Raw genomic sequence first — 24,439 nt, forward strand, 5'->3', positions numbered from 1 at the left:
TCCCAGCCACTGGCTGGGAGGGACCAATCCTCTGTTACAGGAACTCTTTTCTTACCTGGGTGGGGTTGATGCTAATCCTCTGACACTGGAACTCTTTTCTTACCTGGGTGAGGCTGGAGGAAGAATATGCACCAAAGCACTTCTCCACTATTTAAACCACGCCCGATAGAATTCACGTGCTTTGCGTTATTCTGCAACAGCAGCAGGACGCTCACCGAGTCGGCTCCTGCATTCCAGGTCCAGACACACCCTCAGCTTCTCGAGCAGCAACCTGTGGATGAAGAAAAGGCACAGGAACATCTACTCATCAGAATTCAGCCACAAGAGTCCAGTCTCCGACAACCTGCAAATAAAGACATAAGGTTAGAAAACGGGCAACACGCTCGCAGCTGCACTCGCTTACCTTATCCATCCGTGATCACACCGGAGTTCACTGCGGCCTTCGCTTCGGCAGCATCCCAGCACCTGGAAGACAAAAGACATTGTTAGTGGTGTCCGAGCCGAAGGGTTCGCAACTCAGTTATACTTACGCGCTTCTTCACGCGCAGCCGCGGCAGCATCGCCCTCAGCATTTCGGCGTCTGAAAGAAAGGAAAAGACATTATTAGAGGTGCCCATTTTGAAGTGGCCACAATTCAGTTATACTTACGTGCCACCGCACGTGCAACAGCATCGCCCACAGCATCTCTGCACCTGAAAGACAGAAAAGGACATTATAAAAGGGTGCTCCTTCAGAAGCAGCCTCAGATCTTCTATACTCACGAGCCTCTTCTTGCACAGCAGTGGTGGTGTCGCCAACAGCTCCTCGGCACCTGAAGGACTATTACAAGCCACAAAAGGACACTGAGCCTAAACACTGAAATCATCCAGTGACGTAACTGGATTCCACGCGCCCCTGCACCAGAAGCAGGATGTAGAGCTCGGCTTTACTAAACCAAAGGTGAGAGTTCGTGGAGACCAGTCGAGAACCAAGAAGTGGGAAAAGCAGAAGATTGGTGGGAGAACTTATCCAACCAGCTTGTAATTACCCCTTTTTCTTCCACCTGCAGAAAACTCACCTTACAAGCCAGACAGTCAATATTCGGAGGTCCTGCCCAGAGCGTCTTCCGAGTTCTACGCCTCATCATAGTCATAGAAGCAACTGTAGCAGTCCAGTTTGGGTCAGCGGCTCCGTGGGAATCAGGTGAGCGTCACAGTTTCTGATGGCAGAAAACAACGGTATAAACCGTTGGCAGTATCCTACAAACCCTAAAAAAGCCCAGATCTGCCTTTTGTTACTTGGCATGGGTAATCGTAGTATTGCTTCCACCTTGTCTAGTTGAGGTCCAAACAAATATCCAGGATAGCGGGTCTGTTTTCTGCCAGCATGGTCGTTTTAGGGTTGATATTGAGTCTGACCTTCTCGAGAGCCGATACCATCTTGCTTAGGAGATCTAGATGGTTGTTCCAGGTCTTACTGAAGATGATGTCATCTAGATGAGCAGAAATGTATTTCCATGGGGGGGTTAGGACCTTATTCATCAGAAATTGGAAAGTCGCAGGGGCTCCATGTAGGCCAAAGGGTAGAACTGTGAATTGGTAAAAGCCGGATGGTGTAGCAAATGCGGTTTTGATTTTGTTTTCTTGGCGAAGGGGAATCTGCCAATACCCCTTAGTGAGGTCGATTGTACTGAGGTATTGCGCCGAACCCAGTCTCTTTAGAAGCTCGTCAATACGTGGCATTGGATACGCTTGGTAGGTGGATATGGCGTAAAATTTTCGATAGTCTTTACAAAATCGGGTGGTCGCGTCTGGTTTTGGGACCACGATCATAGGAGAGGAACAGTGGCTGGTGGAGGGCTCTATGACCCATAGCTGTAGGATTTTGTCTACTTCAAGCCTGAATGGCGACTCTTTTGGTTTCTGGAAGTCTATTAGGACATACCCTCACTGACTGGGTTGGGTCGGTGTCTATTGTAAGTTCCACCAAGGATGTCCTTCCTGGATAGAAGGAAAACATGTGTCTCAATAGGGTGAGATGGGTTTCCAGTTCCTTTTTTTCTTCTTGGCCAAGTTGTGCCTCCCTTTGTACCGCACTGAAAGCGCTTTGGTGGTTTTCCGAAATTATGGTATGTACTCCTTGAGGGGAATGTTTGGGCTCCTTCCACTCTTAGAATGACAGCATGTACTCCTTGAGGGGAATGGCTGGGCTCCTTCCACTCTTTTAGGAGGTTGATGTGATAGTTCTGTCTTTTCTCCTTCCTGTCTGGCTGTTCTACCAGATAATTCACTGGTCCGAGCACTGCCACTATTTTATATGGCCCCCTCCATTGAGCCAGAATTTTGTTTTGTGTTGTGGGCAGCAACAGGAGTACTTTGTCACCCACTTGGAACGTGCATACTCGAGTATTTCGATTATAAATTTCTCTTGAGCTGTTTGAGACCTGCCCAGGTTATCACAAGCCAACCCTCTCAACTTGGTAAGGTGTAACCGCAGCTCCATCACATAGTCTGTGAGGTGTGTTTCTTCTTCCTGGTCCTCCCACTCGCTTTGCGCTATGTCCAAGACAGTTTGGAGTCTATAGCCGAACAACAGTTCAAACGGTTAAAATCCGGTTGAGGACTGAGGAGTGTCCCTTAACACCATGCGTACCCACGGCACAACCCGGTCCCAATTCTTTTCGGTTTGGGCTACCTTCTATAGCATTAGTTTGATAGTTTTATTGTACCGTTCCACAAGACCATCCGTCTGGGGATGGTAAATGGAAGTACATATTTGTTTTATTTGTAGTTGCTGACAAACTCTTCACATCACTCCGGAAGTGAAATTCCTGCCTTGGTCTGTCACTATTTCCGCTGGTAACCCTACCCTAGCGAAGAATGGCACAAATTGATTGCATACCTAGGTGGTGCTGATTCCCCTCATCGAAAAGACCTCTGGGTACCTGGTGGCGTAATCTACCACGACCAGTAAATATTGGTGTCCAGGACTATTTGGCTCTAAAGGACAGACAATGTCCATTCCGATTATGAAGAATGTCACCTTAATGAGGGGGTATGGGTTTCAGGGGTGCTTGTTGGGGTTTTGTTGGGTTCGTTTTCTGGCATGTGGGACACTTTTCACGATACTTAGCGGCTTCACGATAAACCCCAGGCCAATAAAACCTCTTCAGTACCTTGTCTTGGGTCTTTTCTCGGCCAAGATGGCCCCCCGATGCTTCATCATGGGCCAGTTTGAGTACAGATGGTCGGAATCCTACAGGGACCAGAAAATGTTCAATTTCACTTTTTGACTGATTAGTGGTGACACGATATACAATATAGTGGTCTCCGGTATAACTTAAACCATGGATACCCTGTACCTCTGTCAGGACTAGTATGGGCTTGTTCCCTCACACTCTTTAGGGTGGGATCCGACAAAGGTCCATTCCGGAAGGATGTCTTCCTATTCTTCGGTAGCCAATCTGTGAGTCCACTGAACTTGTGGGTCGTTGTCCATTTCTTTTTTTCCTCTCTCGCCTCTCTCCTACTCTTCCTTTTTGTCTTAACAGCTTCTGGTGTGATATCTGTTTGAAAAAACGGTGCATTCCTGAGCCACTCAGTGTCAGCTACACAGTCTTGGAACGTGGGTACGTTGGTTCCAATTAAGACAGGGGCTGAGAAGTGAGGCATTATAGCAACCTTGATCTTGGAACTAATGCCATTGACTTCTAGAGTAGCATGCTTTGATGGATATGGTTTTGTGTCCCCATGTACACATTTAACGGGTATTAAATATTCCCCAACCATCCCTGCCCCACTTCCGGTTTGATGGCTGTCTGCTCACTTCCACTGTCCAGGAGTAATTGTCTTGGCATCCTGTCGGCCCGGACAAGCTACGGCTCTCTTCTTCATCAGAATTCCCACCCTGACAAGTATCCAATCTCCATAGGTTCGGGTTTTGGCTTTCTTGTACAGAACCTAACAATGTGTCCTCACTCTCCACAGTCAAAGCATTGGGGTTGTTGGTTCACGTTGGGCCACATTACTCCCCTTCGTTCTGCCCGAAGTGTCTTTGTCTCTGGGGAGGTTTGTCCTTGTGGAATTACTAGTTTGGTTGTCTCTAGGGGAGGTGCGTGGGAACTACCTGCCGAGGGAAGGCATAAGCTATATCGATGGCTTCAGCCAATGACGGCCAGTGATGTTGGCGCACCCAACGCTGCATTGCAGCGTGAAGAGCTTCTATGACTTACTCAAGCTTGACTTTGTCCATTATTTCCGGCATAGAGCTGGTAGAAGGTTTTAGCCACTTCTCCGTCAGGTCATGGATTCTGTAATAAAGCTGCCTTGGTGTTTCTCCTGTGCGTAGTCTGATCTCTCCAAGTCTCACTCGGTATGCTTCTTCGTCGATGCCCATCCTTTACAGAATGGTTCTCTTTATGTATGATGTGTCGCCAGCAGGGTTTACAGCCTGGTAGGCTCCTTACATGGATCCAATCTATAAAGGGGCTATGAAGTGGCCCCATTTCTTAAGTGGCCATTGAGAGTTACGGGCCACCCTCTCAAAGCTGGTGAAGAAATATCCTGGCTCATGCCCTGGTTGGAACTTCTGTAACACGTTGGCTGGGGGCGAGTGACTGCCCTCTGGAGAAAACCATTGCTTCTGTAACTTGCTTCAGGGTGTCTTGGTTAGCCACTTGTAGCTGCATAGCTTGTTGCAGTGCCTGTCTATCAGTTTGGGCTTCATGGCTTTGCACCTGAATCAGTTGCTGCAGCTGCTGCTGTCCATCTGCCGAGGCCTTAATTATTCCTTCCATGACGTGCTTCGGGAATCCCACCGCTGCCACCAAAAATATGTAAGAAGAGGCTGGACAGCTTGTGTGCCTGAACAAAAATAAAGTATTTATTGACTCAAGAAAAAAATAACCAGAAAAAAAAAATTGAAGAGGAAGGAGAAGTTCCTTTGTTCAGTCCTTCTAGGCTTTAAGCAGTCCGGGACAGAAGTGGTCTGCTATAGTTCAAGAAATAGGGATGGACGTGCTGGCTTCCGATCCTAATCTTCGTAAGGCCAGCTGTGTTCGGTAGCACTCTCCTCCAGGTCGGATCTGTTCTGCAACAGAGCAGAGTAACTGCCATTAGTCCTCCCTTAGTGTCTGCCTTATATGGGGGCTGGTGTGTGGTTAGCCAATCAGGTGCTTTTATGCTTTGAATGTTCAAACCCCCCTGCCCCAAACCCTGCCCCCTTCCCCCTGAAACAAAGGTTGTCCATAATGACTCTCCATTTGTCGTCGGAAAAGGGAAGCTCATGTCTATTTTGACGGGCCGGGATACTGCAGGTATGTCTCTTAACATCAGAGAACAATCTTTTGTTGTTTGGAGTTGTGCCACTGGAGCTGCGATTGTTGGCAGAACCCATTCCATGGCCCCACGTGGCAGGTTAAGGTTACCTCGATTGTCGTTGCTAATTGCCACCTGTAAGGACTTTATCGTGTCCCCAGTTTCTTCCGTGGAGATGCCTCTGCTAGCTGCCAACCCACTTTCCTCCTGGTCCGCTTTTCTATGCGGCTATCCTTCTGCATGTGCAGCGGCTGTGACTGTTCTTTCTGTTTCGGGGTTGATACCGGGCAAATGCGTACCGCGGCCCCATCTGACAACCAGGTCGTTTGGGCCAGCCCTCTTGAGTTCCTCATCCCGGTAGCCTTTACACTGAGGATATAGAAAAATAATCTTAAAGGAGGATCCTAAGGGACCCCAGCAACACTGCCCAAAAGGAGCTGTGTGCTGCAATAGAAAAATAGAGATGCCTTGAAGAGCTATGGAGCAGACAGACTCCATAGTACAGGTAGAATACAAGGAATAGGGTTCCAAAAGACAGAGCCCACAAGAATGAATGAGTGGAAAAAGGCTCCAGTCATTCAGGATTTAAAGAAAAAGGTCCAGAAGTCTAGCAAAAAGTGCTGGGGGTCTCAGTAGGAGAGAGGATGAAGCATAACCATGATGAAACTCCCCAACAAGGACTAGCTATTTTTTAATTTTTTATGAGACCGGGTGTTCGGCAAGACTGCATGCAGTACCATTTTGGTGTACTACAACAACCCTGACCTCCTGGCAATAGGAACCCAACCTTTGGTATAAGTCTGTACTACACAGGTTGGTGGCGTGTTGAGCAGCCAGGCTTATCAAGAGGGGTCAATATGAGCTGTAGGGGAGTTCACAGAGATTCACAGTGACAAGTATACAAATAAACTCGGTTTATAGTCAAAGTCAAATTAAATAATGTCGAAAAAAAGAAATTAGAATGTCTTTTTTACTACTTTTTTTAATTCGAAATGGGGGGTCCCCCCCCTTTTTTTAACCTTTTTTTTTTACACGCGGAACCCAAAAAAAAATATAAATAAAAAATAAAGCATTTGATTTTTTTTTTTCGACATTAAGTTTTCGACTTTTCTGTAAGTCGACATTATTTTTTCGACATTATGACTGCACACCAATAAACTCTTACACACAAGGTTTCTTGATTAAACAATTATTAATTTATTTAACAGTCAGTTTGAGTAAGCCGTCTTCAGAGGGGGCAATATAATAGTAAAACACAAATACACTCCAAAATACACACTCTAAATCAGTAAACACCCATTTGGGAGGGCATACAGACACTTCATACACCCTCATTTGACTTCAATAGTTAGGACATTAATATATCACTGTTGCATTTAGGGCAATACTTAGGGGGACGTCAAAGAAAACAGATTATGAGAGTAAAACAAGAGATCTCACAAATATTCTAAAGCCGGTAAGTACATTTGGTACTTGGTCGACTCTGCGTTCCAAGTCAAAAAGCCTCGCCTTTTATGCAGCTTTCTACCATTCATTCCAGCCTAGCTGTCAGTCATCCAGCAGGGTGGCTGTCCTTGCTGTACTGCCAGACGGCCTATCACCTAGGAGTGCATTCCTGTCTCCGAGTAGACTAAGCACAGGGAGTTTCGGGCACCTCCCTCGCTTCCTGCCCCTGCCAGACACCCTGGAACCAGAGGCAGCCTTCACTCGTGAATCCCGCAAAGACAAAAGGAACAACGGGAATACACCTGGTTTGGCGCACAGAGTAAATCTCAAGAAGGACCTTTGCACAAAGAAATGTCGAAAAAAGAAGACTGGGCCATTTTGACAATAATTGCACCCTTGGGTGCTTTACTGCAACTGTGAACGCAGCCCACTGTAAAAGCAAACCACAGTAGTTAAAAGTAAACCACTGCCATCAGCCATTCATCGAGGAAATGGTAACATAAAAATGTTACATGAGAAGCTAGACAAAGGGGATACTAAGTAACCCCTCCAACACCCTATTGTAAAATACTGTGTGCTGGGTCTAGAAAGTTACAAATTTAAGTAAAGTCAATTTCACTTCACTGCTCTTGGAAACACTACTTTATCCAAGAGATGGTATTTAAACCTTTGGAAATGCTTCCCTGTGTCACTGTACTGAAGGTGCTGTGGGACCCCATGTAACAGATGATGCCTACAGAGTTTGTCAGACTCCACAACCAAGAGTTCAATTCACATTTGAAAATACATGCGAGAGTGGGGAAAAGGGCCTCGCTCGCCAGGTTAAAAATTCAAGTCCTCAAAATCCAGCAAAGTTGCTGGGGGTGTCTAAGGTAAAGAGGAATTAGCACATTTCTGAGAATTCTCCCTAGCACTCATCCTCCCCAGACTATGACATGAGGACAGAATCTCAACTCCTTGGATTCTACCTTTAGTACTAGTACAACAGGACTAGCCCATGGACTTGTAGATGGCTCTGTTACCCCAGGATCAAGCATCTTCTTGACCACTTCCTTTATGTGGGTTTTTACATGGTCCAACATTCTGTAACCCTGCTTTTGACAGGTAGACAGTCACCAGTGAGAATCTCATGCTGGCCCCAAAGGGTCAAGCCTGGTGATAGTGAAAACAGAGGGGCAAACTGATTTAACAGAGTTTTGCACTCTTTCTGTTGTTCCAGTGTCAGATCAGAAGCAAGGTTATCTCCTATCTTTCCATATAAAGGTTATCCTCTGAGGAGGTCAGGTAGAGGCTCACTCTCCTCCCCCTCCTCCTCCTCCTCCTGAGCAGAGGCTAGAAGCAAAGCTCCCAGTTCTGGCCTAGAGACATAGGTCTCATAGGCCTTTAGGCGGTTCGTGTGAAAGCCCCCGGTGGCCTCCTTAGGATTGCCTAGGTCCACGAAATAATTGACCTCTCCAAGTTTGCCCACAACCCTGAAGGGCCCAATCCATTTGTCCTGTAAGGCCCTCTGCCTTGTAGATACCATAACTAGAACTAGCTGGTCTTGAGTAAACTCAACTATGTTGGCCTGCTGGTCATGCCAATGTTTAACCAGAGCCTGACCTTCTTTCAAGTTATCAGAAGCTTCTGTCATCTTGTGTGTCATTCTCCTTCAGAGACCCAACACATAGTCAGTGACTCTCACTGGCTTGAAAAAAGGAGCACTCTCCAACCCTTCCTTGATTAGGGCCAATGGACCTCTAACGAGATGACCATGAAGCCAACCCTTTCTTGGGGGACTTCTCTAAAAGCAAAGAGAAGGCATGGCAGTAGAAGGTCCCACTTTCGTCTAAGGGGTTCTTCTAAAGCACTTATCATGCTCTTTATAGTTCTATTAAACCTCTCCACCAACCCATTGGTCTGGTGATGGTAGGCTGTTGAGAACTTGTAGGTCACTCCACAGTTTTTCCACATGGCCTGCATGTAGTGGGACATAAAATTGGTCCCCCAATCTGAGATAACCTCCTTAGGAAAACCTACCCTGGTAAAAATACCAAGGAGGGCCTTAGCCACTGCCTGGGCAGTAACAATCCTCATAGTTATAGCTTCAGGATACCTGGTAGCATGGTCTACCACAACCAATATAAATCGGTTGCCTGAAGATGTGGGAGGGACTAAGGGACCAACAATGTCGATTACAACCCTCTCAAAAAGGACTCCCAATGCTGGGAGAGGCACCAAAAGGTGCCACGTTCTTGGCTCCACTCTTGCCAGAAGTCTGACAAGTGTGACAGCTTCTACAGAATTTATCTAGATCAGACCCCATCTTGGACCAGTAGAAATAAACAGAAATTCTTTCCCTGGTCTTCTTAAAACTTAAGTGACCAGCTAAAGGAATCTCATGGGCTAACTGTAGAAACTGGGGTCTCACCTCGCCGGGCACTACAAGTCTTTTGTAGTCTCCTGGGGCAGACTCAATAGGTTCACTGTAGCAGAGGCCATCCTCCCAGTACAACCTGCGCTTCCCTGGCTCTTGCCCTTCCAGCTGGGAAGCTGCCTGTTGGCGAAGTCCTTCAAGAGTAGGACACTCTCTTTGACCTCTGTTGAAGTCTGCCCTTCAGGGGCCACCTTGTGCAAGCAAAGTCTGCAGCTCAGGATGGTCTTTAGGATCCAGCTTTCCAACAATGGGAAGGTCTTCCAGCTCTGTGTCATCAGTAGCCGATTCACCATCTTCTGGTTGAACCTCACACTCCGCCTCCTCTGGTGGAGGGGTCACAGTTGTGACCTCGGACTGTCCTCTCGGTATGTCCTTGTTTTGTGCACTGAGACCTTGGGTTTCCCCTTTGTCTCTTTCTTCCTGGAAGTAGAAGTGTGTCCTTCCTGTGGATTGGGTGTTATAGGGTCCTCTGTAACAACCCACTGAGAGTCCTCTAAAGTGAGCTCTCAGGCCTTCCTAGTCTGGTCCTGCTTCCTTTTACTGGGAGGCCTGGGGGTGCTTGATACAACTCCAAAAGTCTAAGTTATTCCCCAGCAGGACTCTCCCAGGCACCTCACTCGGAAAACTAACAGGTATTCTTACAGTCATATTGTATTGTTTTGTATTGTATTGATTGTGTTTATATAGCGCTTTAATCCAAAACACTTTACATTTTAACAACAGGATACATATAACATCATAACAGTAGAAGCAATTTACAATTATGAATCAAACCAACAAAACAGTAAGTAGAGCAATTAAACTGTGAGGGAAGGGTGAGGAAGGGACGGAGGAAGGAAACAAAAGGAGTATAAGGGCAAGAGTGAGGGAGGGTAGGGGAAGGGGAAGGTAGAGGGTCATATGGAACATTCGAGGGAAGGAGAGGGAATGAGAGGAGGGTAGGGTTTCATGGCGGGGAATGGAGAAGGAGAGATTTGAGGGAAGTGCGGAAGGAGGAGAAGGTAGGTATAGAGCGGATTGAGAGGGGTAAGGAGTTCCAGTGCAGGGGGGCAAGGAGCTGAAAGGAGCGGAAACGGGAGGAGGCACACGGGGAAGGAGGAACAGTGAGAAGGAAGTGGTCAGCTGAGCGAAGGGAGCGGGTAGGAGTGTAGAAAGAGAGGAGAGAGGAGAAATAAGGGGGAGCAACATCATGGAGAGATTTAAAGACTAGGCAGAGGAAATGAAATTTAAGTTGGGAGTGAAAGGGAAGCCAGCCAAGGGAGGAAAGCGAAGTAGAAATGGAGTCATGGGAAGTAAGGAGTCAAAGGGTACAGACGGCAGAATGGTAGATAGATTTGAGGGGGGCGAGGTGAGAAGCAGGTAGGCCAAAGAGTAAAGAGGAGCAGTAGAAGAGGAAAGAGAAGATAAGGGAGGAGATTAAAGTTTAGTAGCATAGAAGGTGAGAGGTGAGCGGACTTTGCAAATATTAAAGAGGTGGTAGCGACAGGCGCGAGAGGTAAGAGAAATATGGTGGGAAAAGGAGAGGGAGGAGTCAAAGTGAATGCCTAGATTGCGAGCGTGGGCAGAGTTAGGAAGATCAGAGGGGGGGGGAGTGAATGAAAGGTGGAGGAGAGGGAGGGGGAAGAGTGTTGGCAGTCTTATCAGTATTGCGGGAAAGAAAGCGGGATGACATCCAGTTTTTAATGGCAGTAAGACAGGAAGAGAGTTTAAGGTGGTGATCAGATGAGATGGAAGAGAAGTGAATGGTCAGTGCAACAATATTGTTGTACTGACCATTCACAAGTACACTTTCCTTGTAGTATTCTTTTCTGTTATCTGGAATAGAGTTATGCACATCTAAATTCTGCTGTTCCCACAGACCCAGGGACTAGAAACACTGGCTGAGACTCCAATGGGGTCTTCAGCCAGTAGATGAAAGTTTCCACTTGCCATATGAACTTGTCCCTCAGGGATGAAGGCTAAGGAGGTCGTGTGGACCCCTGAAGGTTTACCCTTACATCTGGGATCCCGTTTCAGATGGTCAGTTGACCCACACGCATAACAGTATCTTCGTCCTCCACATCCTCCTAAAAAATCTAGCTCATGGAGATCCGTCGAAGACGTTGATAGTTTCGACTTCAACAGTCTCGGTGTCGGGGGACTTGACACAAACTCCCTTGAGGGAGCGGAAGGTAGAGGCTTAGGCTTCAATGCATCTCGAACCTCTGAGCCTCTCGATGCTTCTCGAGGAAGCTTTGCTTTGCTGCTTTCTTGCTCAGGCTCAAAGGCAAGCGAGCAGCAGCTTCAATTGACTCGCTATCAGCCTTACGAGGTGCAATGGGGTCCGAAGCCTTCTTCGGTTCTTTTGAAGGGGTGGGAGAAGCCGCCTTCTCAAACACTTAATCATTTGGAGGCGAAAACCCTCCCATTCGGCTTTTGATGCCAACTTATCAGGGAAATGTACCCGTTTCCTATCAGGTGAGGAGTCTGAAGAGGATAAGTGAGATCGATGACGCCTCTTCTTCGACTGCTTTTGGGAGTCTGACGATGACGAGTGCCGAGAAAAACTTCTTGACCGAGAGCTATTCAAATGGTTTGAGCGCTTCTTCTCCTGCAAATCTAAAATATCCCTCGAACTTCTCTCATCAGACAACCTCATCTTGGACAAGCTAGTAAAGGAGACTTCAATGGGGCCCTACCCAAGGCGAGCTTCCCCACCCTCTCCTTCAAGGTCTTAACGATCATTGACTGGCATGAGCGGCAATCATCAACCTTGTGGCCGGTTCCAAGACTCCAAAGGCATATTCGATGCGGATCGGTGATGGACATCGTCGACCCGCAGTCTGTACACCTTTTAAATCAGATGTTCAGAGTAGACATTCTTCGAAAGATTAGGACAAAAATGCAGTTGATAAATCACTGAGGTGATTATGAACCGTTCAAAGCGTGCTGTGCATTTGGAAAAACGGAACTGAGTCAATGTGCGAAGTGCATGCTATTTATACCAGTGTCCACGTCATCACGGTCGAGAGCGGGATGGAAGCCGCCCAGGGACATTTAGTCGACCACGCACAGTGCCCTCTGCTATAAAAAGTTTCTAAAGTTGCTACCAGGTTATCGGAAATATCAAAGATAAGAAAAACATGGGAGAACACAATCCATTATAATAGTTTTTTACATACCCTGAAGGCTCAACTGACATCTTTTCTGTACTATTAACCTGCACAACGACTCATTGTGTAATTTGTAATTTCCTGTCAATAGTACTTTTAATAAGTAAGATTCCCCTCACGTTGGCCAAAACCAACGCTGAGCAGAACCATTTCCTAGAACAAACAATATATAGGTTGATAAGACTGAACAACCACATAACAGAACAGGACCAAAATATAAAAGAAAACAAAAAAGTCTACTTACACACCACTCAAAACATGGATAGATTGAGTCTTTAATCCATATCCAGTGTCTTCCATATTAGAAATGATTCCTAAAACATTTATATTGGAACCTTTTTCTCCAAAGTCTTTATCACTGTACATTATCATGTGTGCAGTGGAAAAATCCTATTGGGGTAAAGAGACATAGGTCAATAGATGCCACTTTTTATAATCCTATTCACAAATTGAAATGTGGGACATTGGGAACTCACCGCTAAAATAGGACGAACAGATTGAAGCTGGTTATTATAGCCACCCCAGTCACTCCAATGTGGATAATCTCCTTCTTCCAGCAAATACTGTCGACCCTCAAAGCCTGGATTTTCATAGCCGACCCAACTACAAAAATGTTTTTTAAAACATTGATTTTTAAACATGAACAGTTTTGCATTTCTTTAATGCCTAGTAGAAAACAGTTGAATTAGTTGGACCATGAACTAAATATAAAAACTGAAGTAATGTATTAAGGTTAAAAATGCTTTCAACTGGTGCCATAATTAGTAAATAATGGCTTTCTAGACTCAACAAAACGAGATCAATTTTAAGAATGAGCAAGAAAATGTTCGTACTAATGATCTAATATTATAAACATTGTATGACTAAATGATTTGATGTGTAAGGTTTCTGTAAACAGAATCGCAATAAAAAAAAGGTTAAAAAAACTAAATCAAAATGTATACTTGGAAACTATAATTTGAAAAACAGAACACCACAACTTAACAGTAAACACCTCCAACATAAGCTTTGCAACAAACTGTAGCCTTTCCCCTATACGCTTCTCCCACTGCACTAGTAGGACTCTCCCAGTTACTTTGAGGACAAATGCACAGGGATCAAGTACAAGCACGTTAAGACCTGCCTCCATAATCTGTATTAAGAGCAAAGTGATGAACAAGTTACTTACCAACTGGTAACGTTCTTTTGACTGGATGTTCCTCCTACGTATTCCTCATCTTTGATATTCGTATCTTGCCAGCTTTGCTGCTTCAGGAAAAATAAAATTCGTCAGAGGGCGCTGTGCACGATGTCGTGGCGTTGATCTCCCTTGAGGGCTGCCGTGGCGTGTCAATGTCATCAGTAGTATAAGTAGCTTGTGCCGTGCCCGTTGGCTTCAGTTCTACTTTTTCGTTCCATCAATCGAGGAACTAACCAGGCGTACCCTTGACCGCAAACTCTAAGGAAACGCAGAGTATAATAAATGTAAATTGCACGGTGGGGTAGGCTGAGAGGGGCGATGAGGAATACGTGGGAGGAACATCCAGTCAAAAGAACATTACCAGTTGGTAAGTAACTTGTTCTTCAAATGGATTGTGTCCTCCCACGTATTCCTCATATAGACTCCCGAAGCGGTGAGAATTTGGATGAGGGAGTACTACTTCGATTTATCGTGAATGGAATGAAGGACTGCCTTAGCAAAAAAACCTTCTTGAGAAGAAGAGGAGTCTAAGCAGTAATGCTTAACAAAGGTATGAATTGATGACCAAGTTGCTGCTGAGCAGATGTCAATTACAGGGACACCCCGTTGAAGAGCCGCGGAAGTTGCCATGCCCCTCAAGGAATGAGCTTGAAACCCTTCCGGGAGGTCCTTTGAAGCAACGCCGTAGCACTCTCTAATAGCCGGTGCAATTCACTGGAATATGGTTTGTTTAGTTACTGCTAGTCCCCAATCTAGGACCGGTATATCCCACAAAAGCTGATCATCATGGTGACATTTTGGCATTGTTGTAATGTAAAAACTCAGAGCCCTTTTTTTTATTTTTTTTTTATTAGTTGTATATGGTTTACAAGAAAAACCTTTAAAACAGTTAGCAAGATACACTTCTTCCTACTTCTTTCACCAAACATATGTTGTTTAGACGCTTTGTCAGTCGGCTTCTCCTACTGTCTAGATCTGCTCTTTTAGCCGGATTTTCAAGTCCTTCAACAGTTGAACTAGACCAAACATAATTTTTCGGTCAGCACCTTCAAACATAACATTCCACCAATCATCAGCTGTGTAGGTACTTCGTGCCTCAAAGAGCGGTCCGAATAACTTTGTTCGCAAGGAGCGAAATTCAGGGCAGAACAACGTCAAGTGTTTTAGTGTCTCTGTCGAACGTTTACAAAAGCGACAGATTAAGTCGACAGGTTCCTTACGTAGCCAAGTACCTGTACGGTCTTTTGTCATGAACAGATTGAGCCGGAAGTGCAGATATAATAATCTTGAGTTCTGATCAGGAAATTGCGTCAGATACGGTTGTAGTTTGTCTAGCTCTCTGGCTTCTGGTGGAACTTCTCTCAAGAGACGAGAGCTAGATCTGTCAGTACAGGTTTGATGCCAATCCGCGCTCCATAGTTTACGCTTGGCCTTCTCAGGATTTTCAAGTAAGGTAGTAATGGTAATGTCATTTGCGTCCAGAATTTCAGTGCATTGCCGATTCCATTTAGCAAGCATTGTGTATTCGGGCTCTGAGTCCGGCTTATGTATTATGTTTAATGGAGGGGCTGCATTGGCGAGCTGTGACTTCCTGTATAGAGTTAAAGCATTCCAACAAACTCTCGCTTGTATGGAGGTCAGTCCCAGTTCAAATCTTATGTTGCTAGTCGGACATCCTTTAGAGATGTGTAACGCTCTGGTCCAAAAGTTGTTTTCAAGTGTGTTCCATAACTCGTATGAGCAGCCGAACATATTTTCAGCACCATAGATCAGGGCCGGTATTGCTTTTTGTCTGTAGAAATTGATCACAGGTTTTATAGAAAATTTCCCGAATTTTTTGTTTATGATCGCGGCCTGACAAGCCAGTTGTTGACATTTACTTTTGGTGGCCTCAACCCAAGGATTGTCATTTATGTGTGCACTTATTATGGATCCCAAGTATTTTATGTGAGTGGAGATCCCGAGTGGTATTTTTTCCAGGTACCACACAAATTGGGTTGATCTCTTTTTATAGGCTGACAGGTTGCGCAATATCAAGATTTCGCATTTCTTCTTATTTAGACAGAGCTTGTTTTCCATTACGTATCTTTCTAAGGCATCTAGTTTTTGCTGTAGGCCGACCGGTGTGACATCCAGGATTAATAGATCATCAGCATACAACAAGTGACCCAACTGCGAGCCGTGAATTTTAGGTGGAAAAGCTGTTACCTCGTTTAATGCGTCCCCTATGTCGGAAATAAAGAGGTTGAACACAATTGCAGCCAAGGGGCATCCTTGTTTCACTCCTTTATAAGTTGGAATCAAAGGAGATAAGGAACCTCCTTGGTCGAGTCTGACTTGCACAGTGGTGTTAGAATGGAGCTCTTTTATTGCGTCTATAAGATCCGCTGGACACTTCCAAGCTTTGAGTTTTTCCGACAGAATGTGGCGGTCAACACTATCGAAAGCGTGTGAAAAGTCGATAGATGCGACATAGATGGAAGTGTTAGTTCGTATTGACTCCATTTTTAAGAGATTCAGCAAAAGGGTTTTAAGACCGCAACCTACGCCTTTAACAAAACCCGCTTGTCGTGGGTCATTACGATGATTTTTAAGTGCCCACGATTTTAAGGTTTGTTGAAGTTGAGTTGCGTAGATTTTTCTTATTACATCTAACAAGGCGATAGGTCGATAGTCTCTCGGGTCCAGTCTGTTCCCCTTTTTGAAGATTGGCACAATTATAGCATTTTTCCAAGATCTTGGGGTAGCTCGTTTTATTTTTATTCTTTCGAAGAGGAGTAAACAGAGCTTTGCCCATTCTTTCGGGTTTTGTTTCATTGTGTGGTTCGTGAGGCCATCCGGCCCTGGAGCTCTTGATGCGTTGGAGTTCTTAATTGAGTTTGTAATGTCATTTATGTCGAACTCCAGTGTCCACGGGATTTTATGCTCGGTTGTGCTTTTATTTTCCACTTCAAGTGTGTTAAACAAGTTCGTATAGTGTTTAACCCAAGTTTCTTGGCAAATTGGAGATACTTGTAGTGCTATTTGTGGGGCGGCAAGATTGTTTATTACACGCCAAAATTCAGCTGAGTTTTTATTTTTGAGCTTGCACATCATCTCTTCGGAGTCATTCTGCAGGATTGTAGCGTAGTAATTATTTCTCCAATTTCTGTATTTTTGCGTTATACGTTTTTTGGCTGCGTCGCATAATTCTTTGTTACTTCTAGGTAACATCCTTATTTCTTTACGTAGAGTTCGTTTTTGTTGCAATACTTGTAGATCAAACTTATGTTTGTGCAGTGTTTTTTGTTGTTTAAGGCCTTGTTTGCATTGCACAAATTGGATCAACATGTGTTGATATTCAATCACGCCTGGAGTGTCCTCCAAAGCAGATGTTACCGAGTTTATATCTTTGGTTTTAAAGTTAAGGCAAATTCTTCCGGATCGGTACGTGGTGTCATGGAGCCATAATTGTTGGGATGTCTGGCTATAGGCATTGAACGACATCTTTAGCATGTCGTGATCACTGTGTTTCATTTTGGTGATCTCGAGCCGATGTACTTTGGCTGCAAGGTCTTCAGACACGAAGAGATAGTCTATAGTTGAAGATTGATTTTCTCGTCTCCATGTGGGCTGTGCCGGGATATCACCCGGTGTGTTCCCATTCAAAAGTGTAAGGTTTCTCAAGTTCATTTCGTTCATCCAAAGCTGTCCCGTTTTTTCGTTGACCTTGTGATTCACGTAGTTTATTTTTGACGCAGTATTCAAATTCAGGCAGTCTACGTTGAGGTCACTGCATAGAAGAATCGATGGCATGCTTGAATTTTCCATTAGGTTGTCCAATATAGCGGTCACCTGGTCTATAAACTTGACAGCACCAGTTGTAGTATGATTCCAATAGAGATTAATTATGTACATGGACTCTGATTTGTAGAGGGAGGTAATACCCACTTTAGCAATTTGTATATACGATGAAACATTTTCTGTCTCAATTATTCTGAGTCCGCGATCCTTTTTGACCGCTATCAAAAGGCCAGACATTGGCCTACCTTTGGGTGGCTTAATGGCTGGATTTGCCACTATCTCGAAGGCAGGCGACAGCGGACAGGTTGTCAGCCAAGTTTCTTGTAGACAAATCAGGTCTAAGTTGTTCATCCAAGGGGAGTTGAATAGGTGAACAAAACCCTGTGTGTTCCAAGATCCGAAATTAAAGCACTGAGGTGAACTCCGATTTCAGCGTTAATCATGGTTTTTGTTATTTAGGTTTGCAGCTAACCATGCCCAGTTTCCATTTTCTACGTCATTCTTTTGAGTTGTTCCGATGTTTTTATTCAGACCTTCAACAGTTATTTGGATTTGGTCATTTAAGTAGAACTGAGTTGTTTCTGAGTCCATTGGTTTGGTCTCAGTTCGAGTTGATGTGCCGGATTTCGAGTCTTTGTATTCTTTGGATTTTGTACTCGAAGTTGTTCTTTTCTTTAGATTTTCCTGGCCTTTGTCATATGTATTATTTAGAAAAGGCTCTGGCATTTTGTCAACTAGGCTTTGTGGATATAGGTCGAAACCTAGGGACAAAAGTGCAGGTACCGCATCCAGCAGTATCTCGCGAATAACTTTGGAAGCAAGGTGTAGAGTCACCGTATCGTTTCTTTCTTCACAGTGAAACTCCACTATTTTCACGTCATCAGAGTTGAGTGTTCACAGACTCGGTATCAGGTAAAATAGTTTGGATAAGTATTGTCGATTTAGGATCATATTATCACAGGAGTCAAGTCTTTCTATAATTAGTTTTTCAAAAGAAGATTCCTTTTTTGTTATTTTTGATTTAGACATCATGTTTTTAGAACTTGGTTTAGTTTCGTCTCTCAGCTGTTTGTACACAGGTTGGCATTGGTGGGTCGAGCGTCCTGAACTAGTCAAGCCACTTTTTCCAGTTTCTGTGGATTTGTCGGAGACCTCCACCTGACTGCTAGCACAGTCAAGGTCCTTCCGACTCTTCGACACCAGCTTGAGCCGCCTTTCAGCTAGTGTTTCGAAAGGTGAGTCAGGATTACCGTTTGCTTCGGGGATCGTTGGAATAACCTTTTTTTGCGGACATGTTGGAAACCGTAGATTGGCCTGTTACAGGTTCAAGATCCTTGGAGCTTATGGCCGCCGGTTTGGATCGTCTTTCAGCCATTGTTACAAATGGTGAGTCCGGGTTGTGATTCAGGTCAGAGATCGTGTCGACAGCACTGATGATCGTGCATGTGCGTCGTGTCTTTGTTGCTTTTTGAGTATCAAGTAAGACGTTGGACTGATCCTTCTCAATGTTATTACTTGGATGGGAGGCTTCCACTCCTACATGTTGTGAGGGTAAGCTCTCATTTGAAAGATCTATCAGATCGTCTGTTTGGTTTACTTCATCACCGTCGTATATAGATAGATTTATCAAATCCAGATCATCATCTGAAGTTCTTTCGGGAGAACAGGTTTTGACATTAGTGTTTACACTTCTTTGGAGGGTTTTTGGGTTGGCAGGGTTGGAGAAATTGCATCTCGTACCAGCAACTGTTAGATTCACTGTTTTCAGGTTTCGCAGACATTTTCTGGAACCATTTGCACATCTTATATCCTTGGACGGTAAGTTTTTAGATTTTTTCTCGCAGTTGGCAGACTTCCCAACTGAGAGTGTGTGCTCTGGTTTTGACAGCCGTTTGGTTTTTTTGAATATGTCGTATACCTCCACACTGGCGGAGGTCGGCACAGCACTCAGTCTTGTCGGTATTATGTCATCGTTTGCACCCTTTTGCTTTGAGACCGGTTTGCTTCCTGAAGATGATCCCAGTTGAGGGTCAGCAGTTGCAGGATTGCACGGTTGGCTGCTGATTTCAACCATCTCATCAAATGTGGCTATCATTTGCAAGGAGGAGTCTTTATCACACACCTTAGACACAGAGAGAACGCACTCTTTCTGCGAGTGTGGACCACCAGTCTTGTTTGCATTCTTGTCCGACTGAGTCGTTGTGTTTAGTTTTTGGGTGTCTGAGTTATAGCTCATCGCATTTCGGTTTCCTTGCTGTGTTGTAATTGTTGCATCAAACGCACTGTCTGTGTCGCTATGCGTCTTAACTGAATCAGTTGCTTCCAAGTTTGTGTTACACACTGACTTCCCAGGATGTTCTTTGAAAAGTTTTAAGGCTTCCCGTGCTACCTCTGCCAGCAGTTTTTTGTCTTCGTTGTTGTTTGCAGTAAAGCTACAGACAGAGTTTAGAATACAGTCAATTTTGTCATTAGTAGAGGTTAATTTGGTATAATGTTTCGTTTCATTCCTTTCTAGTTCGATTATTTTTGTGTTGAGAAGGGCAGTTAAGGTTGTAAGATCTTTTATGTTTTCATTCATCTGCTCGTAGAGTTTTAGAAAAGGCGCAATGGAGATTCCCATAGATGCTATGATAACAGCTTGTAGGTCTTTAGAGACAGGTGCATTTCGGGGGATCTCTTGTTTATTGGGCATACGTACTTGTTTTGAGGAGTTTGATCGTCTGCAAGATCTGATTTTAGGGTAAGGACGCTCCATGATCGAGGAGTCGGACGAAGAAGTTTCTGAGACAGAAGTATTTTGTAGGTGTTGGTGTCTAGAGGTTTTAGAGCATTCGACGTGTTCAACTAAGGAAGATTCGGAACTCGTTTGATCATTGAGGAGATCTGAAGTGGAGATAACTTTTGTTTTTTTTACCTGAGAGCAGCGTAGCGGTGATAAACTGTCTGTGTTTGTCCAACTGCGTTTGGTTCCAACAGTTGCTGTACGTGTGACACTTTGGGGGCCGCTTTGTGTCGCTTCGTACATCACTTGTTCTAACCGTTCGTTTGTGAACGTCAAGTGACCTTGATTCGCTATTTCAACATGTCGGTTTTGTTGGAGTTTAGTCATTAGTGCTAGATCAGTAATTAGCTTGTTGGCGATGTCTAATGAAGGTCTACGGTTCCCGGGTCCTTGTGTTGTAGCTGCCTCAGTGCGAGCTTCCAAGTTAGGTACTGCAGAGAGCATTGGTGCCTTTCTGCTCAAATCGTCTCTTTGAGGAATTTCGGCACAAGAGGTGTTTGATGTATTTGTTGTTGGTATGACCGATACTTCGTTGTCAGAAAAACCGTCGTGGTTGAGAAAATCTACGGCATCAGTGGACATACAACAAGGAGGTAGTGGGTTCCCTCCATCCCTATCGACCATGGTCTCAGGGTTGATGTGTGTTACGTGTAATTTGCTATTACATTCATCTAGTTCCATAAGGTTCGTTACGCCAATCTCCCCAGTGTTAGAGTCCACAGAACACAGTGTATTCAGACGACTTTCGTCGATACCGCTGTGTTTTCGAATGTGATCAACGACCGACGTTGACACCAGTGCCTCTTCCGTGAGGTCAGACTTTGGATTTGCCATTGAGCCGTGGTTAACATGACAGGCATTGTTCACTAAGCTATCTGAACACACTGACCCTGAAGTAGGCTCAGTGCTGTTAGTTAGATTGTGCGGTGGACACTGCTCAAAGGCCATATGTATTGGGGCATCATAAGCGTGTTCAACGTTTGTTTCAGCATTGTTAATAACAACCTCGACCATTGGGCGAGTAGCGTCGCCTATCTCAGCGATGGCTTGTGTGCTTAGAGTACTTACAGTTGTTAGATTCAGCTCCCCACAGAGAGCTACAGCTGTCTTCTCGGAGTCAGGGTGTGCGTCCATTGAGGTCCATTTCCTGGTTTGTGCGCGTGTCTTAGCAAGGTGCATCAGAGTCGGTGTTGCTGGAACAGATTGTGTCAAGGACTCGGCATACGTCAAGACCGCAGCGGGCGTGATCTTTAATTCAAGCAGTCCGACAGAGACTCCAGCCGCAGACCACGCAGAACAGCAAAACAGCACAGTACTCGCCCTTTCGCCGAGGGCTTACGCCGCAAGGGCGTGGAGGCGGCTCTTTTAAAGTCAGCTGATCCTCCTGCTGCTGACTTAAAGGCACACGCACCTCGGTTGTTTACCCACGTCAACACTCCACAGCAAACGCGGGGCACAGGAGGGTATTCCACAGTGATTTCCACAGCAAAACAGCACAGTACTCGCCCTTTCGCCGAACTCAGAGCCCTTTTTGGTTCCAGTCAAACAGCCTCTCTTCCTCTTTGTCCAAATGAGGCGGACGTTAGAAAGTTGGGAGTGTTATCTTTTGCGACAGATCAATGTCAGAGACTACTTTCGGCAGGAATGATGGTTTAACTCTAAGGACTTATGCTTATGGAAACATAGTATGAGGCGGCATGCATGAAAGAGCCTGCAACTCACTTACCCTGCGGGCTGATGCCACAAAAAGAGAGTTAAGAGCCTTAACGGGCAGAAATGTAAAGGCTCAAAGGGTATACAACTTAAGAAACTTTAACACAAGGATTAAATCCCAAGCAGGGACATAAAAATGGGACTGTAGGGTACACATTAGTTAGTCCCTTCAGAAATTGAACAATTAAAGTTATTTTGAAATAGGAGACAATTAAAGTTATTTTGAAATAGGAGACCTCTTCAGACGAGCGCTTAAAAATGGAAAGCGCTGCCAGGTATCCTTTTTATGGTTCCAATCTGGAGCTCCAGATTAGCCAGATGTAACAGAAAAGAAAGCACCATAGGAGTGCCACATTGAAAAGGGGCCACATTCTTGTCCTTGCACCAGTTACTGAATTTATTCCAATGACAACAGTACAAGGAATTGGTTGCTGTCCTTCTGGCCGAAAGCAAAATCTCCATTACGTCATCCGTAAGGTCCCAATACTTATATCTCAGCTTCTCAGAAACCATGCATGAAGGCTGAATGTCTTGACCTCTGGATGGAGAGCCCGACCTTCCTCTTGCGAGAGAAGGTCCTCTCTTTTTGGAAGACGTATTGGAGGGCAGATGGACATGCCCAGAAGGTCCGGGTACCGCATCCTCCATCCAGAAGGTCCGGGTACCACGTCCTCCTAGCCCAATCCGGGGCAATTAGAAACATCGGTTTCCTGAACTTTCTCAACCTTCTGATTAGGTGAGGAATCACAGGGACTGGAGGAAACGCATACAGGAGTGGAAATTCCCAGTCCAATACGAACGCGTCCCCTAGAGCTCCTCTTGGAAGAAATTCCCTTTAGCAGTAATAATCACACTTTCGATTGACATCGGTCGCGAACAGATCCACTTGAGGGGTTCCCCAAAGGGTGATGATATATTGAAGGACTTCCAAAGCTAGTTCCCCCTTGTGGGAGACTGGGCTCTGCCTGCTCAGAGCGTCCGCCGCCATGTTCTGCTCTCCGGCTATGTGAACTGCTGACAGAGAGATTCCTTCTTGTATTGCCAAGAACCAGAGCTGCATTGATTCTCTGCACAGTAGTAGTGACCCTACACCTCCTCTCTTGTTGAGGTAATACATTGCCACTGTGTTTTCCATCATTATCAGGACATTCGTTCCCTGTACAGATGACAGAAAGCCCTTCAGTGCTAGTCTGATTGCCATCAGCTCCAAAAGGTTGATGTGTAGTTTGGACTCCGATGGAGACCAACGACCGCTGATTGTCAGTTCGTTGGTGTGAGGCGTCCATCACTACCGTTATCTCTGGCCATGCTTGCCAAAAAGATTCTCCCTTGAGAATGGTATCCTCGCAAGCCCACCAACATAGGTCTTGAGCAACTCTGCTCAGAACCTGCAGTTGATCCGACATATTCCCTGAAAATTGGGACCACTGAGTTCTGAGATCCCATTGAAGGGATCTCATTCTCAATCGGGCATCTGGCACCAGGAAAATACAGGCTGCTATGAGACCGAGCAACCTCAAAAAATCGAAGGCCGGAAGATGTTGGGCATTCTGGAATTTTGCAACCATCTGCTGAATGTGTTGAGCTCTCGCCTCGGGAGGCGAGGCTTTCCCAGAGGAAGTATCGAAGACCGCTCTGATGAACTGGAGTTTTTGGAATGGTATTATATGGGACTTCTTGTAATTGAGGGACAAGCCCAGTCTGTGTAGGGAGTGGCAGGTGATACTGAAATGTTCCTGGGCCTGCTCGGGTGAACGAGCCCTGATCAACCAGTCATCCAGGTAGGGGTAGACCTGGATCCCACATCTCCTGATACTACTTGCTGCCCCTCCCGCCATCAGGTTGGTGAAAACCCTTGGGGCGGAGGTCAGCCCGAATGGCAGAACTCTAAACCGATAGTGCGAACCGCCAACCGCAAACCTCAGGTACTTCCCTCTGTTTGAGATGGATTTGCATGTCAAAGTAAGCATCCTGAAGGTCCAATGATACCAACCAATCTTGGAGTTGGAGAGCCTGAAGGATCTGAGAAGGGTAACCATCTTGAACTTGACCTTCCTGAGGAACTTGTTCAAGTTTCTTAAGTCCAAGATGGGTCTCAGTCCTCTGTCCTTCTTGGGAATCAGAAAATAAGGCAAATACCAACCCTTGTTCCTCTCCGCTACAGCTATTTGTTCTATTGCACCTTTCTCTAGCAGGGTTAAAATTTCATGCACAAGGAGTAGATCTGGAATTTTGACAGAGTTGGTTCCCGGTGGATGATCTTGAGGCCTTTTTAGAAAAGGAAGGCAGTAACCCTGAGCTACTGTTTCCAGTGCCTAAACATCTGAAGTAATGCCCAGCCATTCGTTCAGATGCTGAGAGATTCTGTCTCCCTCAGGGTCTTGTGGGTCTAGGCCTCAGAATGCCTTTGAGGAGGCTGCAGCAGCGGCTGAGGGTAAAGATGCTGCTGGGGCTGATTTAGCAACCCTTCCTCGTCCACCAAGAGAGTATCTTCTTTGCTCCCTTTGTCCGGTCTGTCCTCTTCCTCTACCAACTGAGGAATAGAAACGAAAAGAACTACCCCTCCAGGAAGAGGAGCCTGAATAAGGTTGTTGAGGTTGTCGAATGGAGGCGCTAAGGGACTTAGCATCTGCCTTAGAAGTCTGCAGCTTGTCCAGACTCTCATCCACCTTG

The 24,439-nt window shown here is 45.3% G+C and overlaps 1 protein-coding gene across 2 annotated transcripts in view; it reads right to left on the reverse strand.

Annotated features, from left to right (window-relative positions):
* CRYBG1 (crystallin beta-gamma domain containing 1) overlaps positions 1 to 24,439 on the reverse strand; it is a 1,845,005-nt gene that overhangs the window by 634,881 nt on the left and 1,185,685 nt on the right. For both annotated transcript variants that reach the window (XM_069606577.1, XM_069606578.1), the window contains 2 exons: positions 12,785 to 12,911; positions 12,553 to 12,698 (listed from right to left, as the gene is read on the reverse strand). In XM_069606577.1, coding sequence (XP_069462678.1) covers positions 12,553 to 12,698; positions 12,785 to 12,911 — 273 coding nt within the window. The remainder of the gene's footprint in view (positions 1 to 12,552; positions 12,699 to 12,784; positions 12,912 to 24,439) is intronic.

Source organism: Ambystoma mexicanum, chromosome 4p (assembly GCF_040938575.1).
Source record: "Ambystoma mexicanum isolate Mex_15411 chromosome 4p, UKY_AmexF1_1, whole genome shotgun sequence".
NCBI lineage: Eukaryota > Metazoa > Chordata > Amphibia > Caudata > Ambystomatidae > Ambystoma > Ambystoma mexicanum.